This window comes from Aristolochia californica, unplaced genomic scaffold, assembly GCF_029961685.1.
Source record: "Aristolochia californica isolate CCGP_79_NKW_82.1479 unplaced genomic scaffold, dmAriCali1.0.hap1 SCAF_3, whole genome shotgun sequence".
Classification (NCBI taxonomy): Eukaryota; Viridiplantae; Streptophyta; class Magnoliopsida; order Piperales; family Aristolochiaceae; genus Aristolochia; species Aristolochia californica.
Window position 1 is genome coordinate 9,725,605 of NW_027181992.1, and position 15,559 is coordinate 9,741,163.

General features: G+C 38.9%; 1 protein-coding gene across 2 annotated transcripts; it reads right to left on the reverse strand.

Moving 5' to 3' along the window:
• Window positions 1-478: 478 nt before the first annotated feature.
• Window positions 479-14,906, reverse strand: LOC137958450 (uncharacterized). 2 transcript variants are annotated; one of them, XM_068805476.1, is made up of 12 exons: window positions 14,598-14,906; window positions 13,604-13,704; window positions 13,334-13,516; window positions 13,058-13,157; window positions 12,902-12,932; window positions 9,651-9,687; window positions 6,846-6,998; window positions 3,415-5,752; window positions 2,192-3,034; window positions 1,630-2,095; window positions 1,329-1,415; window positions 479-918 (listed from the first exon to the last, which is right to left on the reverse strand). In XM_068805476.1, the coding sequence occupies exons 2-12, from the start codon at window positions 13,666-13,668 to the stop codon at window positions 854-856; spliced, it is 4,368 nt and encodes a 1,455-aa protein (XP_068661577.1). In that variant the 5' UTR covers window positions 13,669-13,704; window positions 14,598-14,906; the 3' UTR covers window positions 479-853. The 2 variants fall into 2 exon arrangements, with proteins under 2 accessions (XP_068661577.1, XP_068661576.1); XM_068805475.1 differs by having other exon boundaries at window positions 1,630-3,034.
• Between the last annotated feature and the right edge of the window lie 653 nt (window positions 14,907-15,559).

The following is a 15,559-nucleotide window of genomic DNA, read 5'->3' on the forward strand; positions in this document are numbered from 1 at the left end:
AAATATTAATTGTCTTAAATATCCCTCATTTCAGAATTTATCTTTGGAATATTTTTTTTCCAAATTAGTCAAAGTGTGTTAAAAAGTAATTGTCTTATATGAGAAGCCCCCAAAAAGTCATATTTGGTGAAATTTGTTAAGTCAATTCAGTACTACCACTACAGTCTCCTTCTTATTACGGTGATGGTTGTTTTGTCTACTTTTAATCCCCCATTACATTTTTACTCGGTTGCCTTTCTCCTACCATCCAATTTTTACTCTCGTTTACCCTGTTAAGGGCAACCCCTTGGTGTGTTGCTTAACTTCTAATGAGCATCTATATTTTACTTCTAAATTGCATATTGAAAAACAATTTTTATCCTAAGATGATGTGATGGTAAACTCAATCGCACCAAGTTTAAACAGGAAAGGTTAATTCGCTCGCAGAAGCCAGTTCTCAAAAGCTAGAAGCGTTAGATAAAAATGTACTCTCAAGAAATGCCAAAATCCCAATATATATATAATCACATGAGTCAACGAATAGGGGACAAAGATAAAAAGAATGCCGGACTCAAAAAACTTACACACTAATTTCGTGCCAATTGGCAGGGCCAGTTTTAGTCATACTCTACAGACTGCAAACACTAGAGAAGGAAGGAACTAGTGAACCACAGGGGAGGAAAGGAAAAATACCAACTAATGCAACAAATTATGACACTTACACTTCACAAGAGGAAGAACAAACCCTTTCGGTGCTTCAGCGTATTTGCATCTCTACTTCTAGCCAAAACCACCGCAGCTATATATATATATATATTAGGTTTTCGCATGTTATATCCTCGCCCTAGATGCCAGAGAAGAGTTTCTCTCTAGGTCACCTTGCCTTTGACTCACTACCCTTGCTTCGAAATGATGAAAGCGAGAAGAATGAACGCGGTGCTGAACAAATGAAAAATTCATCTCACATATTAAGAACAAGAAAATCAAACAACACTTATATAATACTGGTTGAATCACCCTTTCTTCATGAAATCCTATTTAATATATGTATCATCACACCAAATCCTATTAAGAGCATCCCATAAATTTGAAGAACAAGAATGGATAAATTTAGTGAAGAAAAAGAATCACACTAGAGCAATCATTTCATCTACTCGATGCCAAGGAAATTTTGTAGAATGCAATAAGACCTCCTAACAAATACTTAAATGACTGTGGCAGTAGAGATAACCTAATTTTATTCCCTATATTTATATTAAAACTAACCAAAGGGGTGCCAAAAGCATGCTTACCTTAACATCTATATAAACAATAATTCAAGAACATGACTACAAGAAAAATGTACGTACCTTTCAAAGAGCTGCCTGATAGATGATCGTCCCTCAATTTGAAATTTGCTGGAGGTGCTGGAATCGAGCTCTGCAACCCCCCTTGAACTGCAAAAAACAACCATGAGTTCAGTAATCCTTCTGATAGGATACATATAAAATATTCACCAGTATCTTTCAGCCAAGTATATACAAATCTTCATATATAGATATAAACCCTCTTCAAAAAATTCTGTTTTATGCATAAGGTTTCAGTATTTTTAATGACCAAATCAAGACAGAAATACAGAACTATACACAGAAAAGAAAGGCAAACACTTGCCTTGTTCATTGAAGATCTCCCCCTCATTGAAGCTATCATATGCAGGTCCTGGAGTGAATCCCATTCTTGATTTCCTCAGATCTTCTGATGATCGATTTGCTGAATCCCGACCATCTTCTGTGTCATCATCACCTTCAGAGGCCGTTGAAGCAGAGACCCAGTCACTAATAAGGCTCTCTGCCCCTCTGCTTTTTCTCCCAAACTTTAACAACCTCTTGAATCCTCTTGTTACATCCTTCCGAGACTGGTGGGAAGAAGAATTTGCCACAACGATTGGTTTCTGTGCACTTCCCCATTTTTTCCGCATCCGTGCTGCATCAGACTCCATCATCTGTGTCAGTGACTGTGAGTTCCATGAAGCAGGACTTCCTATGGGAGAATCCACAGATGCATCAACATCTGACGTTTCATGAGCAAAAGAAAAGGAATGATGCATCCACGAAGCTGGGCTTTCACCAGGAGAGTCCTGCACAGATCCCACATGCATATTAAACTTTGAAGAAACTGCTGCTAGGCCCACAGCATCAGAATGCTCATCCACTTGAGAAAGAGATCTCAAAACCTCACAATTTTCTGACACAAGATCACCAGATTTTTCAGACTCATGGCTAAGTTGTTTATCATTTACATAACCACCAGAAAAACCCTCACTTTTAACAGCTTCATTCATCACTTCCTCAAATTCTTCCTCCCCATCCTCTTCTTCCACTTCAACATAGTCTGCAGACTCTTCTAGTTGTTCGCCTTGATCTTCAAACTCTTCTTCGTTATTCATGATCTCAGAAGCCACAGAAGCTTTCTGCTTACCAATACCAACCCCAGATCCGAGACCCATCCCATTGCCCCTTCTAGGAAAAGACTTTGAACCTCCATTTTTATGGTTTTTATTATAAAGACTCTGCTCAGTATGCTCCTTAGAAAATCTCAATGGAGTAAGAACAGCATTCTCCAAATTTAAAGGTAATGCCTCATTCAACTCAACAGTACCTGCAGAATTTTTTCTCATGGACTGGGACCTCCTAGGCTTCTCTTCCTTAACTAGACTTATCTCCTCACTACTACTCTTGCTACGAGCATAGTTCCTCTGCTGTGACCGAGTGCTTGGCTTGCTCACTCCAGCTGAGGGCTTTGTATTCTCCTTTCTTAAGTCAGAGAAGTTGGGGACAGACTGAGCAAGAGGGTTTTCTGTCTGGGTCCGGCGTCTTCCAAAACTGGAGCTGACTGTTTTCAGAGATGACCTCGGGAGCGGGGATACAAAGGTCCGAGGGGTGGACGATGAAAGGCTTCTATTATGTGAAATCCTCTTGGGATTGGTATTTCTTGAATAACCATCACCTAACGGAGTCTGCTCACAAAAACCAGGTTGGTCTTCATCTTCTTCACTCAGAAAGCAATCTTCAGCTTGCTGTCAAAACAGAAATATGTTAACCAGTGACTTCATTAACTAGAACACCATCAGCTATGCAGTAAACAGCCAAGTATCATTCAGCTAGATTCACGGCAGAAAAGATTCTAGCAACCAACCCTCACAAATTGCAGAAAACATCTTGGCCATGATGCTGTAATTTTTTTAAAGTTGCATGCTTCTTTACTACTAATGCTCCAGAAATCTTTTACATAAACTTGTTATGGTTTTCATCTCTTGAAATATCGGCAAACTTTAGTTGAAAAACAAATAACTTTCTGGACAATCATTTCCAATTAGCACGAAGAAGATATGAAACAACATTCTCAAACAAAAAAACAGAAAACAAAATCCAAACAAGAGATATATATCAACTATACCTGTTCTTTATTCTTCAGTGCTGCACGAAAATTGAAAGACCTAAGCTTCTCCACACGGCGACGAGCACGCTGTGACGAATCATTTGCAGATGCATCAAATTTGGCTTTCAACTCAGCTCTACTTCTTTCAAGACTGTCCTCCATGGCCTTCATCTTTGCTTCTTTCTGTGCTCTTTTCAAAACACATTCCTCTTTGAGCTTTGCCTCTCGTTTTTGCATATATCTTTCATAGAAAATACCTCTGGAATCCTCCAAGGAACCAAAATCAGAGAACTTCAGCTTTTGCTCACTGTAGTCCTGATTATCCACCATTTTCATTAGCAAGCTCATATCAATTTCTGCTGCATTACTTGTAGTCACTGATTCCTGAGCACTTTTATTTTCGGATAAGTGTGAAGCTGGGGAGGCCCCAGACTTCTTGTCTAGAACACCAGAATCCTGCTCTGCCTGCATACCGATCATCTTTCCTCTACGAACTGAAGTAGCCTGGTCTCCAGGAACCCTGAGTTTGTGTGCAGCAAAAAGTTTTTCCAATTCATTTGCCTTCAACTGAAGTTCTTCATTCAGTTCTTGGTTCCCCTTTGAAGGTCTTGGCTTCTGGACTTCTTGTGAATTCACTGCAGCAGAGTCAAACACTTCCCGACTTTCAGTGACCTTTTTCTCAGAGAAATTGAACCCACCATTTGCATAAGGAAATACACCATCACCACTCCTGCCTGGCAACTTCTTACTATGCTCAGGAACAGAGGTCTGTCTATGCAGCTTAACTCCTTCATTACCCAACTCTTCTATAGCAGTAGAAAAGGACCCTCCGAGTTGTGGATGAGCGGTCACCAAGTCTTTTTTCACAATTCCATCGTTTTTAACTGAATGGTTTTTCCAGTGGGACGGTGGACCAACCAGAGTAGTCTTTGCAGCTTCTTCTACAGCAAATTCACCATGTTGACCTTGTGAAGAAAATGAGTCATTTGTTCCAAAACCTTCCACCTTGCTAGCAGAAGGTTTAAGTTGAACCTCAAATGGTGATGGATCTTTCATCTTTGATCCAACTTCCTCAGTTTTACTACTGAATGAAGCATTAGAAACAGGCCGTTCCTTTGTATCAACATCCCCAAATCTGTTCACAAAAGATCTTGTGAATTTTTTAGAGGAAAAGTCAGTGCCCTTTGCAGCACCATCCTCCACACGTCCTTGACAAGGTTTTGGCAATAGCTGCTGAGAAGCTAGACGTTTCGTTGACCCTGGATACTCTGCCCCACTCTGAAGTTCTTTTTTCTCAGTCTGTAAAACAGATTGATCTTTCAATTTCACCTGCTCTGATCCACCAGGAACATCTCTAAACTGAGTGGAGGAACCAAATTGATCTTTTGAAGAAACATTTTGATCTCTCAATTTGACCTGTTCCAGTCCACTAGAAAGTGCCCTAGATTGGTTGGAGGAAGCAACTTGATCTTTTGACCTGCTATCATCATCCCCACCTGAGACATTTCTTGACTGTATGTTATAAGCAGCCTGACTTTGGTCCTTTAACAGTGCTTTGAACTTGTCATGTGGACCAGCAAGATAGCTTGAAGAACTGGGAGGGGTAACTTGAGAATTGACAGTATCTTTCAATCTGCTATCTTCACTCTCAATGAGAGGAGAATTAAAGGATACAGGAATCTGAGCACAAGAGGAAGAAGAAGGGGTCCCAGAATCAGACTGTTCATTCTCCTTCTTGTCATTGTTCAAATCTATGCTCATGTCACTGGCTCCACTCCATCTTCGCAAGACAGCCCTCTCAGTAGCACCTCCTGCAGACCCTACATCTGACGACAGCCTGCGGAGTTCGGCAGTCTTTCCAACTACAACTTTCCCCCCACTCCCTGTTTGCTCCTTTTGCTTGTTCTCAAACAAATTGATCCTATCCTGCACACTCAGCCGCCTTGCAGGCTGTTGCTGACTTATGGTGGGCAACTGATCAACTATATTTTCTGCTTCCTTTTCAACAGTACCCTCGTTTTTGTTTGGCTGATTTCTGTCACTGCAAGCAAGGCTTGCTGAACGGCGTAAAATAAAACCAACTGAAGATGCAGGGATCTGTTGAGATGGAATGGGCTTTGACAGATGGGTTGAGGGACTGCTATCTTGTAGGTGCTCACCACAGTGCCTATAGGGTTCATGATGAGACGCACTTGATTTGAAGGATGCGGTGTTATTATCCTCAACAGGGTCATCATCAAGAGACATGTCTGAACCAGATGAGGAACGCACATTTCGGTCATCAATGCCATTCCAAGATGGATTTATCAGCAGCGGTCGACGCTGGCAGAGAGAGAGAAACTTACTGCATGCTTCACTGTTTTGCAGAGTAAAACAGGAACAAAAAAAACATTATATATTTTTTATCCATTGACTACTGTATTTAATATAGTCAAATAGAAGTATACTCCGACAAATTGAGATGACAACCAGCAAGCATTTTAGGATGTAGATAGTCTTATCATTGGGAATGTCAATTAATTCATCTCAGAAAAGAGGATGGAGAATAAAACCAGTACATCTCAATGTAAAAGCCACAAACCATTGCCAAAATTTAGAGTACAAGAAGAACATTTTCCAAGTCAATGGTCATTATGTTTCGCTATAACTTGAGACGTCATAACAGATCGAGATTTAATGTCAGACTTGACCATACTGGATGGACAACCTAAGAACAGAAACAGTTTAATAAACTTACCTGTCTGCCTCGGTTATGCCAATGGACCTACACTCATTTACTTGCTCAGGTAATGCAATGGCAAGCTCATGCTAAGAATCAAGCATTTCAGAGTGTCTACCAGCTTTCAGTAGTATTAGAAAAATTGGACACAAAATTTAGTAGACCCACAGATGTGCAATACCCTCAATAGGCACCACATTGACGACAAATTTGAAGCTAAAAATTTGGACAACTTTCCTAAATCATGAAAAGCAAATTGTATTTGTAAGGATTACGAGGCAGACTCTTTCTTCTTGAGAAAGATGCTTAAATTTTTGAAGCACAAAGACATAAGCAGGGTGTTGATTGCCACAAAATTTCCTCAGCCCATAAAGCAGGTCAGCTTACAGTATATAAGGCAGGATGATAACTTGGCTAGGTTCCATTCCATATGATTAACCACCCTAGAAAGCCAATCAATAATAATAACCCATGTCATAACAGATGTGAGATTTTTACTCACACTAATACCGCTCTCACATCCGGGCCCCACAAAGATCTGGTGGCTAATACAATGATAAGTTGGGCCTGGTTCAATTCTAATTGACCAACCACCTTAAGAGGCCTATTACCCAACTATGAACCCACGAAGATCCAGAGCCAAATATTAGATGTGGAAATTTTTTACGGAACACTAGCAAGTTTTCTTCATATTTACTTTATGAGCATAGATCTTTTCAATAATACTTACTTCAAGCGATGAGCTCCAAAACGATCAGCAAAAAGTAGGAGTTCTGAAACATTGTCAAGAGTAAAACCAGCAGATGATGCACGGGCACAAGCGGTGGTTAGGTCCTGCTTAACTGCCGTGAACCGCACATCAATGGCCCTCAACAGCCCTTTCCTGAATGAAAAGAACAACCATAAAATGGAAGTTAATGAGCACCAAACTAGAAATGAATATGCAAATAAAGTAACCAATTACTTTCTTCATTTTCTGTTCATCTTATTTGATCATGTGAAGAATTCCAAGCTGTCAACAGAATGCTGGATTTTGGTGGAAACCATAAGAAGTTTTCCAAGACATACGCTGTTCCTATTGAACTCAACATATCCAGCTACAGGCAAGAGTAACTTGCGCTAGATACCAAATTCATTTTGATTATCCTCTGAGATTGGAAGAAAGCATCTACACAAAAGCACAAGCTTTGAGTGGAGAGGCCCAGGTTTTACACTAGTTTGATAATTAGTTCACAACAAATGTAATATCCCCAAGACTTGCCCCTTACATAAAGGCATATATAACTCCCAAAACTTTGTCAATTTGGATGAGAACCCAAAAACCAGCTGAGCTCAATGGACACACTCCCAAAAAAAACAAAAGATCTGACTTAAAGGCTCAAGTTAAGAGTGGGGAGCTCAACCCAAGTTCCAAAATTAGTTTGTGGATCACTGACAACCATCATGAGATCTTTCCATACAAGATTTAAACCCACGAGAATGCCATCAAGCTCAATCCAAAACCCAAAAATCATGGTCTCCTAATTGTCAACAGTAAGTTTTATACCCAAGTGAATCTCATGACAAGGCTATCGAGCCACTCCAGCACTGCACAAATGGGATAACGCTACTCAAAAAACTGTTGTTTCTAGGTGTGTATAATACAAGTTGTGCCAGAGTATACTAATTCTTGTACCAGCCATAGTAGACGAATAGTTTTTAACTCTAGGTGATCTCAAATGGCACCACCCAACAAAGACAATACTAAAGGCCATAGACAGATATTGTACATCCTCTGAGGCTAGTTGTGCCCGAACAACATCAAATTCTAGCCCCAAGGCATCAAGAAATTTTGCAATATAGACTTGACCATGTTGTTCTCTGGATTCCCTTTCACAAGTAGTAAAAGGATGGAAAACGTTTCTCCAACAGTATGCCCACTCGTTCATTGTAGTATTTTGTAAGAGATCTCTTACCGCTTTTGAGGCTAAATCGTGTAGCATATAATTTATAAACTCGTGACAATTTGCTCTTTGAAGCATAAATAGATTCTAAGATACCTACATTTCCTTAACAGTGTCACAATTCATAACCTGATTATCTTCAGCTTCCCAATTATCATTAAAAGGGACAGGAGGGTCTTCCCTAATGATCTTAGACTTCCTCTAAGCCTTCAGATATATTCAAACTATCTTTTACCAACTACGATAGTTTTGACCATTTAGTCTCTCAAATGTAATAAAAAACGCATCTTTTCCCTCTAAATTTGCAGATTCCCTTGAAGGGGTGATAATCTCACCAGAATCAGCCATTAGTGTAAAATAATACTCACTTCAAACCTAATTTCACTCCCACACACTTGTACGAGTACCAACTAGGTGGGCCCCCCACCTTGAAAATTAGGTTCAGGAAAATGTGTGCCAACCACAATCGTAGAATAATCCAAATCTATGCAACCAAAATAGCATAAGCCACGAAAAACACCAAAAATGGGGCTGACTTTAAGCCAATTAATGAATGACGCAGGCATAGGACCCAATATTGGGCTGTGCATAGTGCAAAAAGAGTAGATTTCAACTTAATTAGCCGTCTTGGGGCAGTAATCTGCCACAAATCTGCTCGATATACATATGAACCATCAACCCTATGGTTATGGCAGAAGAAGAACACAAAAGTTCAGATTTTTACTAACCAGTAAACCAAAGAACTAAAGAATCCCTTCCCTAGAAATAGTTGGCTTCAATGGAGAAGGATTGATGAAGGATTGAAGCTTCCAACCAAGATCTATTGCTCTAAAACCATAAAAAATTATAAAACTGAAGAGCATAGAGAGAAAATTTGAGAGGGAGAAGAAGGAGAGAGAGTTCTGGAATGACTCTCGTTGAGGATCGCGCTTGACCCCCATCCTCTTTATAACTTAAGTAATGAATAATTACAAGTATGCCCTTATTGTCTTATAAATCACTTGAACCCTTATATCCCCCAACATGCCTACTAAAATTACACCAAACTTGACCTAGAGACAGATCTAAACGTACTGAACAATATGGTGTCTACTCTAGAGACTACAGTCAATGTAAAAGACCAAACTACCCTTCAGCTGGTTTTCTTACAGTAATATATTTACCATGGTTTTCCAATTCAGACTTGGGAACCAACTCAATATCAACTCTCCGAGTCAGAAAGCCATGGTATGCACTACAACATCCTTTGAACATTTTTTAAATTAATGACAGAAACTGTGATAAAAGACTAAAACCACAATTCTGCACCCTTATTTTCTGACTTGAATGGTCAATAGAGGACAGTTATATAAACGCATTCTACTAACTAAAGACAAGATATACAATCCACTAAAACTGTCTAAATGTATGCCCTTCTTGCTAGATACTAGTCTTCAAGGTTCTTGAACCTTGATATCAGGGAATATTTGTACAAATTTGAATTGATTAAACAACTTTAAGAGTAATAAGGCTTTTCAAAATTTAATCACCATGTTCTCCCCAATCATGTGTCCTTAGTAGCAGAAGCAATAGAGAGAAAAGGACAAGCTTACTTGGTTGAATCTGCTGCTTCTTCTGCTACTTCACTTTCTGCTCAATCAAATTAACCATAAAAAAAAGGATTAGTTGGCATGGAAAAAGACAGATTATAATAAATAGATGCCAATACAGTGAGAAGATAAACAATCTAAGAATCCCCTAAAAAGTAAGATAATAAAGAATGACAACACGATTAAGAAACTCATATATGACAAGACTTCATTCCATTTTTTTTTTTTATTGTTAACTGAAAGAGAAGTTCAGGTTAACTGCGGCATTATGACAGTATGTTCTGACAAAGCCACACAGAAAGGTTAGTGTTATGAGACATCCTCTTTAACTCACCGATGGTTCAAAAGAAATCAATAAATGAAAGCAGAAAAACCAAGTTACCCATTTAACAAGAGAATTCCCATATACTTAAATTGCCCCTCCTCAGCAATCTATTATAGAGAACGAAATCCATGAAATTTCCCACCACAAGACTGATTGAATCCTTAAGAAAAGATCATGAGAAGTGCGATAAAAAGAACTATAAATAAGTAAAGAAGAACCCAATTGCCTAATGAAGATAAAAAGATGAAATAGAAATGAAACGGGGATGATGCTTGGCCTCACTTTAACTGCATTCACATCTTCATCTAAACTCTCAACTTACCAAATTATGATCTAAAACAAATCTCACAAAAAACATTTAATATTACATGGCGATGACATAAATACAAAGTGCACTCCCTTAATACAGGAAATGACCATCCCCTACTGTTACCCACCAGAATATGCATGAATCCAGTCTAAGACTTAACTTTTCCACTTCCCTATGTACCAGAACAGCAATGACAGAAAATTAAGACCTCGATATTTTGATCCATGTCATGAAAAGTCTCGTGCAACTCCTCCACCAAAAGATTTGTTTGCACTTCTAGAAAGTCAGACTTTATCTAAGAAGAAATAATAAGGTTACCATACACTGACTAGGATTATCTAGGACACATGTACTGTCTGCCACTAAAAACGATAAGGCCCTGGAATCTTGATGATCAATTACTGACAATGACAAATAAAGAGCTATAGTTCTCCTCAGGACATCTCTGCGTTGTGTGTGTACGTGGAAGAGATAGAGAGAGAGAGAGAGAGAGAGAGAAGTAGAAGGGGGAGAGAACTACTAGAGAAAAAAAATGACAAACTCTCCTTGTAGTCAAACAAATTAGCATCCATTTATGCAGAAGGAAAGAAAACCTATTTTACACATCCAAATTAGTGATTTCATAACGAGACCAGACTGGCCAATTGAACCAGATTCAATTAGACCCAGACCACACCAGCCAGATTCAACCAGACCCAGTCCCTGTGAGATGTCAGAACACTGCTAGACCCACAAATGTGTCAAAACCCGGTTGAACTCAGCCTGGTCAAACAATGAAGTAACCAACCTGGCCCAGTCAACCAGGTCATTATTGCGCATGGAGAAACACTGCCTCCCCTTTCCTCACCCTTCCACTGCAACGATGGGGGAGGGATCACTGCCCCAATAGCCCTGCCATTCCCTCCTCCCTTTGTTCCTTTCACCAAAAGGTCAGTACTATGCTCCCCAGCCTAGAGCAAAAAAGGTGAGGAAAGAGCACACAGACCTTTGCCCCCTCCCTCATGAGATCAAGGGAGGTGACTCCCACCCAATCCTCTTTCCAAAATTTTACAGAAATTTTATGAACTTGAATGCCATCATCAGATTGGCAACAGGCAGGGTTTAATAACTTTGTTCCAAACTATATAAAGAACAATGATGTGTAAATATCTTCTCTAGAAATCTGCAGTTAACTCAAAGATACTTGCATAAATATTGGTTGCTTCAGTGTTCCTAGTAAATCCCACTTAACTAAAATGTCTCAACTTCCAACCATCTTAGTTTTCAATTCAAAGTGCATCTTCAGCCAAGAACCCTAAGCGTATAATAATTATAGCAGCAACAAGATTGTTATCAGTTCTTCAAAGCTTGAAGACCCTCCAACAAGCAATTCCTCCTAAATGAAACTATGGGCATGTTAAGATAGTAACTGTAATTTGGCAGAACATGGGTGCTTTCCTGCTTCCCAGAATCAATAAACCATGAATAAGCTACTATCTCAACTCATTACTCCTTATGGCGTTTTTTACACAAGCACACTACACCCAACACCCCTGGTGAAACTTGAACTCAAGACCTAATACTAGACACCTCCCCATGGGGCCATTGAGCCGAAGGCCCAGTTCAAGAAAAAAGGGAAAAAACCACTCCTATGGCTCAATCCTCATGAACACAACAACAACTAGAAGGCCTCTCATCAAACATAAAACTAGCACTTGCTGAAGAAGCAATATTTTACTAGTATTTTTAAAAGTTGTATCAAGCACCAATAAACAAAGAGTTTCTTTCCTTCAATGACAATAAAGATACAGTTATGCCCTCTAAATGGGAATCAAAGCTGCAACTTACAAGTTGCAACTAAATTTCCTTAACCATTTGAGCTACAGTGGCAAATGCCTAACGTCAGTTTTAAAAGGAAAATTATCCAGAAGAAACATTCTGGTCAAGTCTATATTTTTCTTTTTTGAATAGCAGATTTATTAATGAAAACAAAAGCGATACAAAGGGGGCAAGAGAACAAAACAGCCCTCCAACAAAAGAAGAAGAAGAAAAACTAGGGGGGCACACAATTCCTATGACAAGACATTGTGGATGAGAATGCTCTTTAGCAAGAAAATCTGTAATGGAATTAGCACTCATAGAAATATGGCTCAAAGCCGTATCCAACATCTACATAGTATCCCAGGCTTCACCAAGTAGTTGATCAAGCCTTCAAGGGGGATTGGTGGTACTCTTCATCTAGCCAATTGCCACCTATGAGTTTACCTTCCACAACCAGCAAAGTTCAGAAACAATCATCGTAGAGCCTCAAACATGAGACAGCTAAAACATCAACCTCCAAAGAGTCCTTGAATCCAATAGGACTTGAATAGGCCAGCAAGACATGACTGTCACTCTGTAATAACTCCTCCAATACCCACTAAACCAGGTCAACACCCTATTACCACAGTAAAGTTCATGCATATTGATTTTGAGTATTAGCAACCGAAATTACCGGCCAAAATATTTAATTGAAAATTTTTGTTTCTAGAATATAAAAATTAGCAAAGCTACAGGGAAAAGTATAGTGACTCTTTATATTAAAAGTAAGATTTTCCAATAATTTGCCAGTAAGAGGTGCTATAAAGGGAAACGACATACCTAATGAACCTGACACATGATCTCTCGCCCCCTGGATTTAAAGAGATCCTACCAATGTCAGTGAATACTAAAAGCCTAGGTGACATCAACAACTGATTTTTTTTAATAGTTCAACCACTGAAAATATGAAGCACTACAGAAAATAGAGGTAACTACCTGCGAATAAATTCTACGGGCTGACTCCAACTGGGACATCTCCGCATCAAATGTGTTGACCAATTCCAACACCTCTGGTGTACTAACAAATCGGACAAACCTGAAGGTAAAAACATCTCATCAGATGGAAAGGCTGACTGTGCACAAAACCTCCAAAGGTATTAGAAGAACAATTAAAGACACATAAAATCTTCCAGGATTACAGTTACTACATATTCTGAAAAACGGTGCCATCAGTTATGCCACATTATGAGCGACAGCAATTTAGAGCTTCACCTCTCAAGTGTTCCTTTGGTAAACCATGTGCCAACATTTTTTCGTCTTTCAACTTCGAGTTTAATGGATGGAACTGCCTGAGCAACTTGTTCTTCTGCAACTCTCAAATGAGTTACAAACGGCTTCACCAATCCTGAGGCAAGTTTCTCAGTCTTCCCATCACCCGATACAATTAATTCGCAGCTGCAAATGAAGCAAAAACTCGGAAAAGATTAAACACAAGAAAAAAAAGAGACATGAATTTCCTAAAACATTTGATAAGCATCTCACCGTGTGCGTTTGGGAGACAACTGGAATTCAGCATAATCGAGGGGAGTATCAGATCTCATTTTCATATAAGAAACAATTCTATGACCTCCCACAATTTTTATCTACAAACAGAAGAAATTTGCAAAAGAGTTTATAAGCACGTGAACATTAAAATCTGTAGGAACAAACAAGAGTTGAGCAGAACTTTGCTAAGTCAGAGGAGGTAGTAAAACATGAAAAGCTTGATCCAGAAAAAGATAAGAAAAAAGCACAAAATGCTGACGTTTATAGACGACAGAGTTTATAAGCATAAGGTGAGAACCACAAACTCACAAAAGAAATAATGAAAGGTTCAGCATCTCTGTGGGACTATTAAAATCGCCCTTCTTTACCAATATAATTAAATTGAAGATGAAGCAAATTATTCTGCGAGCAACGGTTCTTAAGCGCAAAGCATAGCTAGCACAAACCCTGGTAATTTATGTTGACAGCAACAGCAGGAAAAATGTAAAACTCTACACCGAACCAAGGATGTGGCAAATTAACGACGAATCGTCTCTCAACAACTAGTGTCCAGGAAACTCATCTCAAAATGAAACGGAATGGCTCACAGAAAATACACCGAAACCGAACTTTTCCTTCCGGTTTGCAGAGAAGAATTACAAAAATGACATAAGCACAAAATCCTTCTTCCACATTTCCAGAGCGTCACCTCTTGAACACATCCTCCGCCTAGATTTACCGCAGCAAACCACAGAGCAACATGGAAAATCAGGCTCCCCAATTATTTATCACGACGATCTTTCCGCAATTTCAAGGAAAGCTTTGCGTTTTGCACATTCTCTCTGCCGATTAAGTAAAATACCAACAGAATTGACTGACCAGCAAAATCCAAAATCTACAGCACAATGCAGCAAAATCCCCGACCGTTGCACCGAACGGCCACGCAAAAAATTCAGAAGAAAACGAAATTCCAAGATGAAAGCGAAAAAATCAATCGCCATTTTGCACGCACCTGTAGATATCGAGAATGGATCTTCAACCCCAGTCGGTTTGTGAACAAGCATTTGAATTTATTTTTTTCTTCTTCTTCTTCTTCCTCTTCGTATTCGGACTTGGCTTTACTGGTTTGTTGTTGCTTTCCGTTGTCTTTGTTACTTTTTCATTTTTCTGATTCTCTTCGTTTGCCAAAACCCTACCAGAGACGAAAACGAGTCGTATCTGGTCGGTGTTTTAGCTTTACTCTCTCTCTCTCTTTCTCTCTTTCTCTTCCTGACTTTTTTATCTCTCCATCTCTCCGAAATCGCAGTGGAGAGATGGTGTAGACGTAGTGCTCCTTTCAGACAATTTTATAATATGTTTTAACGGAATGACGTCAATAATCATCCCCTTGCAAAGAATTACGAAAACCACCAGGCACTCTGGATGTGGACGTTTTACCGAAAGTGCCCTTGTAGACTTTGCACTTTTTCCATTTTTCCAATATAAAACAATTTACCAAACAAACAAATATCAAGGGATAATAATAATTATAATTATTATCTTTATTTACCATAATAATAATAATAATAATTATTATTATTATTATATTCAAATAAGACTTAAAAAGTAAAAATAGGAAATAAGAGGTGTCCGGTCCAGGGATGAACCTTTACAAAATTGAGTTGACCTAGTTAAGATAGTTCATCTCAATCAATGTAAACAACTTATCTTGTAACATGGAACAAGAAAGTCCAATTTAGTGTGTTGGAGATCTAAAAATAATAATAATAAATAAATATATAAAACCCACAACTCTATTGCCCAAATCTAAATCCAAGATAATATAGGTGTTATATAAGTAGATACTCTAAAATCTGACCTAATGTGTCGAATGAATATCACTCTAATGTGTCACCAAAAGAGAGGTTGTTGTGCACTCTACCCAGTCTTTTAGTTAGGAGAGGAGGACCAACAAATTCCCTTTTTTCCTCTTGT